At 36.2% G+C, this 12,255-nt stretch overlaps 1 protein-coding gene across 5 annotated transcripts in view; it reads right to left on the minus strand.

The window, feature by feature from the left end:
- Window positions 1-12,255, minus strand: part of ROBO2 (roundabout, axon guidance receptor, homolog 2 (Drosophila)) — a 1,384,675-nt gene that overhangs the window by 63,641 nt on the left and 1,308,779 nt on the right. For all 5 annotated transcript variants that reach the window (XM_011932803.1, XM_011932804.1, XM_011932802.1 and 2 more), the window contains 3 exons: window positions 10,894-11,125; window positions 8,084-8,208; window positions 5,572-5,743 (listed from right to left, as the gene is read on the minus strand). In XM_011932803.1, coding sequence (XP_011788193.1) covers window positions 5,572-5,743; window positions 8,084-8,208; window positions 10,894-11,125 — 529 coding nt within the window. The remainder of the gene's footprint in view (window positions 1-5,571; window positions 5,744-8,083; window positions 8,209-10,893; window positions 11,126-12,255) is intronic.

A 12,255-nucleotide genomic window follows, 5' to 3' on the forward strand; every position in this document is an offset into this window, starting at 1 on the left:
GTTGTGCACATGTACCCTAGAACATAAAGTATAATTTAAAAAATGGTATTATTACTAAAGATAAGAAAAAAAATACTATGAAAGGAAAATAAGTTATTTGACAGTTATTTGACAATCTTACTTATCTTTCACTTAGAATAATTATACTCAGCCAATCCATTTCATAAAGATATAGATACAGACGTAGATATTTTGTACTGTCTCTGTGGCATATATATGCCAGTATACAGTACACACACACACACACACATATATATAGCTTTTTAAGTGAAAAAATAAGAGCTTATTTCTAAATACTATAAATGAATGCACACACATATACACACACATGTTAAATCCTTTTGGGTGTACCTGTATTTCTTTCTTATTCCAATTTATTTTAGAAAATCTCAGAAGGACAAGATTGTAGGTTTCCCTCAGGTTAAGGAATTAATTCAGTCTGAATGACTAATTAAGAAAGAAGCCAATTTAAAGAAAAGTTAATAGTTTAACTTTTTCTCTACAATACTTTTAATATATTAAAGAAAGAATACCCAGAGAATCTAAAAAATTTTAACACTATGACTGAATGTTAAATGTGTCCATATACAATACATATTTGTAATAGAAAGAATTATCTAGAAGCTGGCAGTCTGCTTTATACGCATCATTTTAGAAAAGAGAAAAAAATGGGAATGGCTGATATCAAACACTGGACAAACACTTTAAAAATATGTAAACTATAGGAATATTCTTTTTAACAATTTTACATTGACTTTTATTTAATAAAACCACATATTTACAATTCAAAAAAGTCCTACTTTGATGCACTTTACTAAATAAAATTAAAGGTTAACTGTACAAGCAATTAAAATGTGATATGTAGTAGCAAGTGTTATCAGGAGTTTTCAGCAAACTATTTAAAACAGTCAAAAGTTGAGCAGTTAAAAAGTACCTTCTGAAGTGAACGCCGTTTCTAAATGGGATCCCAAGGCCTGGTGGGAGAGGCAGCCTCCCTCTACCGGGCAGGCTGGACAAAGGTCCCCGCCCTGAAGTCTTAGACTCTGAGAGTCAACGGCATGTGGAGTGGAGCATGCAGACCGCTGGAGGGGCAGCATGTCAACGTCTCGTTTCCAGTTTACCTAAACCACGCACAGAAGCAGCCTCTACACTCGCCAGCAGCCTCTGTGGCAAGGTGCTAAGTGACCCTGGTTGGGGACTCAGAACTTTAGAACTTGCTGGCCTCTGGACTCATGAACTGGCGAGATCTCACATGGAATATATATATATATATATTTTTTTTATTAAAGGCACTGCCAAACAAATAAAAGCAGGGAAAACCGAAGGGGGTGCATTGATTGAATGAAGGGCACTTTACTAGAGGAAATCTGTGGGGACAAGGCTTTGTTTCTCTTAGAGAGCGCCGCAATCCATGCAGCGTAAGGCAGCTAGTACCTCCGCTGAATCCACTCAGTCCTATTGATATGAGGTGTCTCTGAGTGGAGTTCAGGGAGGCCAGAGTGACTAAAAATTGAGGGGAGAACCATGCGAAAGAGGGAGACAGTGGAGAGTGAGGCTCCCACATTTGTGTATACTCTCCCTTTACATCCAAGGGTGAACCCTGAACAGTGCACGCAAACAGAAGATTGTAAGGAGCTGGTGAAAGCAGAGGTTTTAGCTCATGTTCACTGCAAAATCATGCTCAATTTTGAATTTCACCATATTAGGAAGACCAGATAAAAATATAAGGCTTCTCACCGGAAGCCCAGGAGAGGGTCATGCCTTGAAAGTAAATATCTTACTGAAGTATTGCCTTGACAATAAGGGCAAAACCTAAGCAGTCTTTATACACTAACTAAGTGTGAAAACTAAGACATCACCGGTTAAAGGTGACCAGACAGTAATGTGTGTGCCTGCTAGAACACAAACACTCTTCGTAAGATCACAAAATTTTATTTCATCTGCGATGTTCAGTATAGTAAAAAATTACCCGGCATGTGAAAGTAAATGAACAACCAACCAGAAAAATATAACCCAAGGTCAGCTGAAAAGATGATCAATAGAAGTAGACTATGAGATAAGATGGATGCTGAAGTAAGGAGAAAAGAACTTTAAGCAGCTATCACAATAGGTGTATGGACTTAATATGGTCATAACAAATGATTACATGGAAAACATCAGAGGGAAATGAAAAGTGTAAAAGGAAGCAAACAGAAATTATAGAACGGGAAAGTGTAACATATGAAATGACCAGTTCCTTTGACACTTCCATTTCTTCCATGAAGAAGTAACAGGTATTGGGATATGCACTCCCATCACGAACAAGTAGAAGACAAGGCAAAATATGTGAAAGAAAAGGAGAGGACTGTGGTCTCAGACAGAAAGGAAAGAAACAGGGACAACTTTAATATTTTCACAGCTTTGTACCTCCAGATAACTTTGTGATGCAGCCAAGGGTAACCCAAACATTGCTGAATGACATCCCTGAGTTGAAAAGACTGAAGCACTCATGGAAGCTGAGGAGACTGAAATTTTTTATTTTTTTTTTCTAGGGACGGAATCTCCCTCAGTCACCCACGCTGGAGTGCTGGAGTGTGCTCACTGCAACCTCTGCCTCCCGAGTTCAAGCACGTTTCCTGCCTCAGCCTCCCAAGTGGCTGGGACTAGAGGCGCCCACGGCCACACCCAGCTAATTTCTTTTGTATTTAGTAGAAATGGGGTTTCACCATGTTGCCCAGCTGGTCTCCAACTCCTGAGCTCAGGTAATCAGCCAACCTCCGCCCTTCAAAGGGCTAGGATTACAGGCGTGAGCCACCAAATATTAGTAAATTCAGCACATCTATGAACCAGTTGTGATTTATCCCAAGATTACAAGGTTGATTTACCTTTAAGGGTCATTCAATAGAATTCATCACATTAACACAAACAAGAAGAGAGAGAAAACATGATTATCTGAAAACACTTAAAAACATTTCACAACTACTAAAATGAGTAAGTGAGGTAGTACGGTCACAAAGCACAAAGGCCATATAGAAATTAAATTTATGTGTAATACAAAACAATTGGAAAAATAAATTTTAAAAATCCATTTATAATAGTGTAAAAAACATCAAATAGGCCAGGTGAAGTGGCAGGACCTCATGCCTGTAATCCCAGCATTTTGGGAGGCCAAGGCAGGCGGATTTCTTGAGGTCAGGAGTTTAAGACCAGCCTGGTCACAATAGCAAAACCCTGTCCCTACTAAAAATACAAAAATTAGCCAGAAGCGGTGGTGCATGCCTATAGCCCCAGCTGCTCAGGAGGTTGAGGTGGGAGGAGGACTTGAACCTGGGAGATGGAGGCTGCAGTGAGCCAAGATCGCACCACTGCACTCAAGCACTCCAGCCTAGATGAGGGAAACATTTTCTCAAAAATAACAACAAGACAAAACACACACACAAAAAATCAAATGCTCAAGAAATGTGTTGACACACTAAAAAGTGTAAAATATTGGACCAAAGTAAAGAACACTTAAATAATGGAAACATATATCACATTCCCGGAAAGAGAGTCATTATTAAAATATTTACTCTATGCATTTTGATGGATTTATTCACTGCACGTTCACTCACCATTCCAACACAAGTTTTAGAGATTTCAACAAGCTATTTTGAAAAGTATATGGAAAAGCAGAAGACCTATAATAAACAAAATAATTTTGCAGAAGAAAATGATGGAGTATTCACATTACCTGATTTCAAGGCTTACTATGAACTACAGTAACCAAGACAGTGTGGTTTGGCATATGGATAGACATATAATCAAATTGAATCCCATAGGGAATTCAGGAAGGCATCCATGTATATATGATTAACAGGTGGAAAGGAAAGTCTTTTTAATAAATGATGAGTACACAATGTGGAAATAAATAAGCCTCATTCCTTTAACCACATTGCAGTTACCCTCAGATGAATTATAGACTTCCGCATAAAAGCTACAATTATAAAGCTTCTAGAGGAAAATATCCTCAGTATCTAGAGGTAAGCCACAATTTCTTAGGAGGCACCAAATATCAAAGAAAAAATGATAAATTGTACTTCATTAAAATGTAATACTTTTGTTCATCAAATGATATTATTAAGAAAATGAATAGGGAAGTCATGGACTGGGAGAAAATATTTGTAACACAAATACATGGAAAAGAACTTGTATCCAGAATGTGTCAATAACTCTTACTAATCAGTAACAAGAGACCATCCAATTTTTAAAAGGCAAATATGTGGTCAATTCACAGAAGAAACTATGTGGATGGCCAATAAGCACATGTAAAGTTTCTCCAAATTATTAGTCATAAAAGAAAATTCAAGCCAACATCACAGGTTATCCCAACTAGAATGGCTAAAACCACAAAAACTGGAAACCTCAAATGTTGGTGACAATGTAGAGCAACTGGAAGTCATTTTCCTTGCTGGTGGGAGTACGAAATTACACAACTTGAATATTGTTTAGCAGTTTCTTATAAAACCAAACAAGACAAGTCTTTTACCCAGAAATTAGACTCCTAAGTATTTCTCCAAAAGGACACAAACATTTACACAATAATATTCATTCTCTCAGGTGAAAAGCAGATAAACAAAATATGGCATATTCATACGATTGAATACTGCTCAGCAATAAAACATGTGAACTGAATAATACATACGTGGATGAATCTCAAAAACATTATCCTTACTGAAAGAAACCAGATTTTAAAAAATCACATTCTGTATGATTCCATTTATATACATCTCAAGAACAGGCAAACATAATCTATGATGATAGGGAAAATTTTCATGCAATGATGATATTAGATTTAATATGATTTCTTCTTTGGGATGGTATATTTAGATTATAAAGTTTCTTCTGGACTGTTTCTTGTTAATTTTTGACATTTCTCTGTCTAAGAGGAAGCGTACAGATTTTTAAACATGATGCTGTCTCCTCAGTAACTATCTCATTTTTATTATACTTCAATGGCATCAAAATTGCTAATGAGGCAGTTGATTAAAAATTTTTAAACTACCTTTCAGCATTTAAACTCTTAAATATTGCATTTAAAAAAGGTTCTGGGACTTTTAAGAGCATGATCAACTGCACCAAGTATTTTTGTAAGAAACCCTAGTCAGTTAACCCATTTGTCAATGTGATATATGTACCCTAACATTCTTTTTTTTTTTTTTTTTTGAGACGGAGTCTGGCTCTGTGGCCCAGGCTGGAGTGAGCGGCGCCATCTTGGCTCCCTGCAAGCTCCGCCCCCCGGGTTCCCGCCATTCTCCTGCCTCCGCCTCCCGAGGAGCTGGGACCACAGGCGCCCCCACCTCGCCCGCCTAGTTTTTTGTATTTTTAGTAGAGACGGGGTTTCACCGTGTTCGCCAGGATGGTCTCCATCTCTTGACCTCGTGATCCACCCGCCTCGGCCTCCCAAAGTGCTGGGATTACAGGCGTGAGCCACCGCGCCCGGCCTACCCTAACATTCTTAAGTGCATGTTCACTATTAGTATGTTGATGCAAAATCATCATCCACCTTGTCAGTTGTCTGATTCTAAAGCACAGACCACATCATTTGATACTCACCGATTATTATTGGCTGCGGCTCACTTTTTACTCCAACCCCTGCACTGGTACTAGCTGCAACCTCTACCCGGTATTGAATACCTGGGAATAATCCGCCAATTATTACAGACCGAATGGCTGCATCCACAGTTTTGTTGATATGGAATCGTGTCTCATTTCCTAGACACCAGATCTACAGAAATGGAACGTGAATAACACAGAGACATAATATTATCGTTTCTGGTAACAAGACTACTATAACCGATTAAATATTTTGTCATTGTAACCTATCTATCTTCTAGGCTTACAGAAGTTTTGTAAATGACATCTTCTAAAGCCCAACCTCTGCAGTTTATTTATAAGTGTGTATGTAAGTGTGTTTGTGTGCACGTGCACCTGTATGAAAAGGACAATAAGGAAAGCTGTAACTATGCCACGTTCATTTATATCTTATTCTCAGCACTGAAAGCTCATAATGAGTAATTTAGAAAGCACAGTGCTTTCTTTAACACCCCAGGTATGTGGTTTTGGCTGCAAATGGCATTTTCGTATGGATTAAAACACATAATTTCCTCTGCTTTATTTATCAAGATTTATTATGCATATAATCCACAAAATATGGTGATTATAAGTTGCAATATCTAAGGTATATAGGTAGACATCTAAGTAATTTATATTTCATTTAAGAAAATATTAACTTGCACAGAAGTAGTTAACAAGATTAATTGACCTAAGTTATAGGTATTGACTAAAATGAAATTAAAGCCAATATTTACGTTGACAGCAATAAATCTAATATTGATCAACACGTATCTACACACACATAAACATTCATGAGAACAAAGTGGTGGCAAGTCTTTAGACATTGATGGTAAGGAAGTTAGGCTTTTATTTCAAGTAGGAATCTAATTTTAAGGCATCTTCTGGGATGTAGAAATGGTTCCTATAAAATGTGTTATGAAAAGAAATCCATTGTGTATCCACATTTGTATTCATATTATATAATATTTTAAAATCTACATGTAGACACATATGCAGGAAAACATATGATTTGTTTTGGAGCAGGTAAGTTCCCAAATTTTTTCAGTAAAAAATAATTCTTGTGAATCATGTGTTTCTTTTATTGATATATTACATCTGTGTTCTTAGTGAAGGAATATTTAGCTCTTACCTACATATGCGCTTGAAACCAAAATATGACAAGTCTCTAGAGAGTGAGAACGTATACAACTTATGAAAAAACAAATTCATCATGTTGTACAAAAAAAAGTAACAATATTTAACTACATGGAAATTTAGGATATGTAGTGCCAAATGGTACAAAAATAAACTCCTAACTTCATTAAAACACACACACACAATCAAACTCACATGGAGTAGATAATTTGTTACTCTATTAAAACAATGTCCTAATGCTTATAAAATCTTAGAATCTATATAATTATTGTATTGTAAAAGCATTTATTCTTATGTTTCTTAAGCATGTGTCTTATAACATGATATAAATCATTTTAAAATAAATCTTCATACATTTAGTCCATTCATTTGCTTTAGCAAGTTGATCTTTAACAAAATTCTATGTCAAAATTAATATTTTCTTAGAAATAAAATTTATTCTGCAAACTTTTTAGTAAAATTATTCAGCTTATTATTAAATACCAACTCTGAATTTTTTAGGTGAAATGGGTGTCTAGTTTTGTATTGTATTAGATATATAGAATATGCTGTTTTCAGAAATCTAGAACTATTCATTAATAGATGATACTAATAGATCATTTACTAATAAATTATAGTTTTGAATTTTACAAAGATTAATGAGGGGTTTTTCATTCACATGCGGCCTAATCACAACACAAACAGAATCTTATTTTGAAAACTTAGACATACTTACTACGTCAAACACCAAATGATGGCAATGAAACAATAGATATACATTGTTTCTAAACAGCCAAAAATTCATCAGGTGAAAAATGAGACAATCAACTGTTTTTTCTGTAAGTCAGTATTTTGCAAAATGTGTCGTTTCAGTGGCTTTTTTTCAGGTGAAATATTCTACACAACCTCAGTCAACAGACAAAAGTAGCATCTGGAGTGAGGGCTGGTGCTGCCCACAACCCACTCCACCTCTTTAACCCCGAAGCCTCTATTTTTCTGAGAACGTGGTTTAAAAAACAGCTGCCTTACAGCCTCTTATGCAGAATTCTAATAACAAAGATAAAACCCATTTTCTGGGCTTCACTACCTACCCTCTGCCCCATCTCTTTGAATCCTTAAGGTTGTAGAATCACACCATACAGAAAACCATTTCACTGGTGTGGTTTCATTGTTCAGCCAGATTTGTGTGATCTGTGACCTGGAACTCAGGTTCTAATACCTATGCATTTGTCTCATTATCTGTCACACAGAAATATCAATAAAAACTTTACCCTTAAACTGAATAAGAGAACCTTTAGAGATGTTCCTCATTCGTGAGACACTGAGATTTCTCTGGGAACCTTTATATGAGGGCTGTCCTTCTTCACCCCGGTCCTACCTTGTATTCTTGGAGAATTCCATTCTGGTGATCTGGAGGAGGAGGATCCCAGGAAACACTAATACTTGTGCTATTGTAGCTTCCAACTGTCAGTACAGTGACAGACTGTGGAGGGGCACTGGGGGCTGTAGAGGAAGTAATTAGAATAAATGCAAACTGTAAGCCTTGGTGCGCGTCAGTGCTACTTCCAGAAAATGAATAGAAAGACCAGATGCAGGAGGCTCTGGCTTCCAGGAGTTCTGAATGCACACGCTGTTCAACAGTGACAGTTTTTTTTTTGAGAAATATTCTTTAAATACAATATCTAGATTTAAAGCAAATGCAACAGCTTTTGTAATATGCTCTCAATAATAAATTTAACAGCTAACATTCTAATACGTGTTTTCTATACACCCCGCAAAGAGCTAAGTGTCAGGTTTAACTCTTGCATTAACCTCAGGAGGTAGAAACAACCATTATCTCGGTTTTACAGATGAGGAAACAGAAGGTTACTGTAAGAGACGTAGGAAAGTCAAACAGAAAGTCAGAATCTGAGCCTGTGTATGTCTGATTTTAGAACTCTAATAGGCTGTCTTTCTAAAAACAACCACAACTTCTTCTAACCAAAATTATTCTGAGAGGATCTATTCCAGTATTTATCATGTGTTATTTCTGAATGGTGGCATTATTGACAGCTTTTTTGGTATGCTTTTAGTTTGTGCTTACTAAATAAAAACAAAAACATAACTATAAATGTCATCAACCAGAAAAAACTTCCTTTTCTTCCCATACTGGGAAAAATAATTGACTGCTATCAATTGACCTGTAAGTTAAGATCGAAAACTTCTTTTATACGGATGGGAAGGGACTCTGATGATAAAATGAACACAGTTCATGCTGGGTCAAATGTGCAATGGGAAGATTTTGATTTCCTACAATAATTCTCTGCCTTTATAGTTTCTCCTATAACTAATTACAACCATCCTGAGAAAAGGCAAAGGGAAGCTCTTTCTGATTTTAGACTGCCACATCTCTCATTTAAAGTGTCTGAGAACTAAGAAGTAATAACTTTGTGGAAAAATTCATCTATTCTCAGTGAGTCTCTGAATTAAAACCAAAGGTAGGAGTAGTTAAAATTATAGTATTACATAACATACTTCTTGACAGTTTAAAATACCAAATAATTTTGTGGTATTAATGGCTTTCTTATATAGAATAATCAATGCTTGCATAGCTTTACGCTGTTTAGTTTTTTGAAACTATCCTAAATATCCTAAAATGTATTTTAAAAGCCTGACAGCAGATATCTCATGTTTCGTAAATATGTCATGACATATTTCACTTAAGTATAGCCATATTTGCATCGAGATATAGGACATACACAGAAACATGTTAACACAATACTGTTCTTTTCTATTTCTCTTTGTGACAATATTGCTCCAAAATATGGCACGATGACATAAATCCAACCACTTGTCTACGAGCCTTGTAGTTATTAAATAGACTGCACTGAAAAATAAGACTTTCAGAATGGGTTTTTCATTCACCTTGCTGCTGTCTTGGCAAGAACACTGTGCCTGCTTCCTGACAGGTCAATTATTCCAGGACTCAGCTTCTTTCTACAGATGTGAAAGAACCCAAATCGCCACTCATCGTTCCCAGACATAGCCCGGCTGAGTTCCATTTGTTACCGTCACACAGCCACAGAAATTGGAGATGAATGTATACCCAACAGTGACAAATGTCTAATCCAGAGGAAAAGTCTAACTGCAGTGAAATTGATTTTGGAAACAGGCTTCAAACAGAGCATTCTGTGTTAAGGTTACCTGCTCCACTTATTAATACGACCAATTTGCAACACAGAGTGAAATTTAATGATGAATAAAGATATGATGATAAGGATTATTATTTTTAAACATGTTAGCAAGGAGAAAAGATACTATTATAATTACTGGTAACTTTTCAACATGTCCTAAACATAGATTAATAATTCCTTTTTAAATATGCATTTTTGCCCCTGCCAGTGTATCACACTGCAACACAATGGGAAGATGACATTCTTGCTGTGTTGTATAAGAAATGTGTGATTTAAGAGCTCCTTGGTCAAGCATATAGATGTTAACATGGGCAACCTATAGACATTTTCTTAAGGCTTCTAAATATATTTAGAGAAAGGGCTTTTTACAAGAGTTGTGAGCACAAAATTAATACAAAAGCAGAGTGCAGGGATTTATTTCATTTGGCATCTCCTTTTTTTTTTTTAACTTTGATGACAACATTTATCATAAGCCTCTTGTTTAGTGAAAGAGATACTACTAAATGAACTGGTGGAAACCTACAGTAAGCTCATGTTCATCACAGATTGACTTTAACATACCTTTAGGTAAGAAAAGGTCCAAAATAGGGAGAAAGAGGGAACTGCCCACAGGAGAAAGTGGCTAATAAAAGACAATGTCACAATTAACTATAACAAAAAGAGTAGTCACAATGAACAGCCTGTGTTCTCAAATTTCCATTTCTCAAAATTCCAAATGAACTAAATATACACAAAATATAGGGGAATATTTAATAATCCAATTCAAGTGAACTGAAAAACATAAGATTTGGTGCAAATGGTTACTTAAGAAAAATTCAAATTACATTAGTGTCCTTTTTTTCTGATTGTCAAGAGTCTACAGACTTCTCAGAATAAAAGGAGAAAATGACACTTCCTCAATTTACTTTTAGATGATATCTTTCCATTCTTCTAAGGAAGATAATAACTAGGTACTGTAACAGAAATTAGTTTCATCATGATATGTTTGATTTACATTCGAAATCTGAATACTGACCTTCTTCAGTAGTACGAACCGTTTTAGATTCACTATCCATTCCTTGGAACTCATTAAAATATGGCCGTACTTTAATTTCATAAGTCACTCCCTTTTTCAGGTTGACCAAGACAGCACTTCGTTCAGTCGGGACTTTGGCATCTAAATTCTGCCATGAAGATGTGGCCTGCAGACCTGAAGTCTGACGATACATCACTCGGTAGCCTTGGATAAACTGGGGTTGGCGATCAACCTGAAACACATAGTGAAGGGCATTTGAAACTCAAGGAAGGTATTTTAGACACCACAATGAATTTGCCCTCTTTTCATTTGTCCCCATTTCTGTCCTCATCTTAGTCATGTTGTGACTTTCTAGCTAATCTCTCTGCTTCTCTTCTAATAACTCCTATCCTGTCAGAGTTCAGATTGCTCCCAAGATTATTTCCAAAATGAAGACTGGAAGAACTCTCTCTCCTGTTTAGAATACCTCACAGTATCTACGATACCTACCTAATTAATTAAGATTCCTTGGATGAGCACAAGGACCTCTCAAAGGCCAGATCTGCCGATATCTCTAGCTTTATGTCTCCTCGGCTTACCCTTTTTCTGCATCCAACAATTCCCTTTTATGTGGCTTTATATGTAATATGCCCTTTGTCAGGGATTTCCATTCTCATCCTGTGTCTATTCCCTAACATCATCACTCACTCAAAACACATATTTCGGGTTCCTACTCATAGGTGCCAGAAATTCTGCTGAGCTCTGGGGATAAAATGCACAATGAAAATAGAGTCAGTCCCTGCCCTCATGAGCTGAGGTGAGAGATGGAGTCCAGGTGGCGAGTAGGAGTGGTCTAATAATGACTAAACCATGGTTAAGTTACAATCATAAAAATAAAAGCATAAACAAATGTTAAGAATTAGAGGTGCCAGCTGCTAAGAAAGCCTATAGTGGAGAGAAAGGTGCCTGAGTTGGGAAGGGGAGACAAAGCTTCCATGAAGAATTCCTAAGTGCTCAGATAGGCAAGAAGAGCAAGATTTACCCAGGAAAACAAATGTGAGGACGTCATGGATAAAATCTCTGTGGCTGGAAAAAGCATAAAACAGAGATTAAAGTTGTAGAGCTACAGCATTTGTTTTAAAAGCATATGAACACTTATACCCATTACCAAGTAGTAAATGAAGAACTTTTATGGATTTGCCAACTTCTGACTCTTCAATTGTCCCATTCTTGACACAATTTGACAACTTTTTCGATATCTTCATTTTTTAAGGTACAGTAAGAAGCTATCTTAAATAACGATCTAAGATTAAACTCATACCAAATAGAACTTTTAAAAAGTGGTTTTGTTTGCTATTGACAATCACTTTAAAATCAAATATA

Source organism: Colobus angolensis, unplaced genomic scaffold (genome assembly GCF_000951035.1).
Source record: "Colobus angolensis palliatus isolate OR3802 unplaced genomic scaffold, Cang.pa_1.0 Scaffold98, whole genome shotgun sequence".
Lineage (NCBI taxonomy): Eukaryota > Metazoa > Chordata > Mammalia > Primates > Cercopithecidae > Colobus > Colobus angolensis.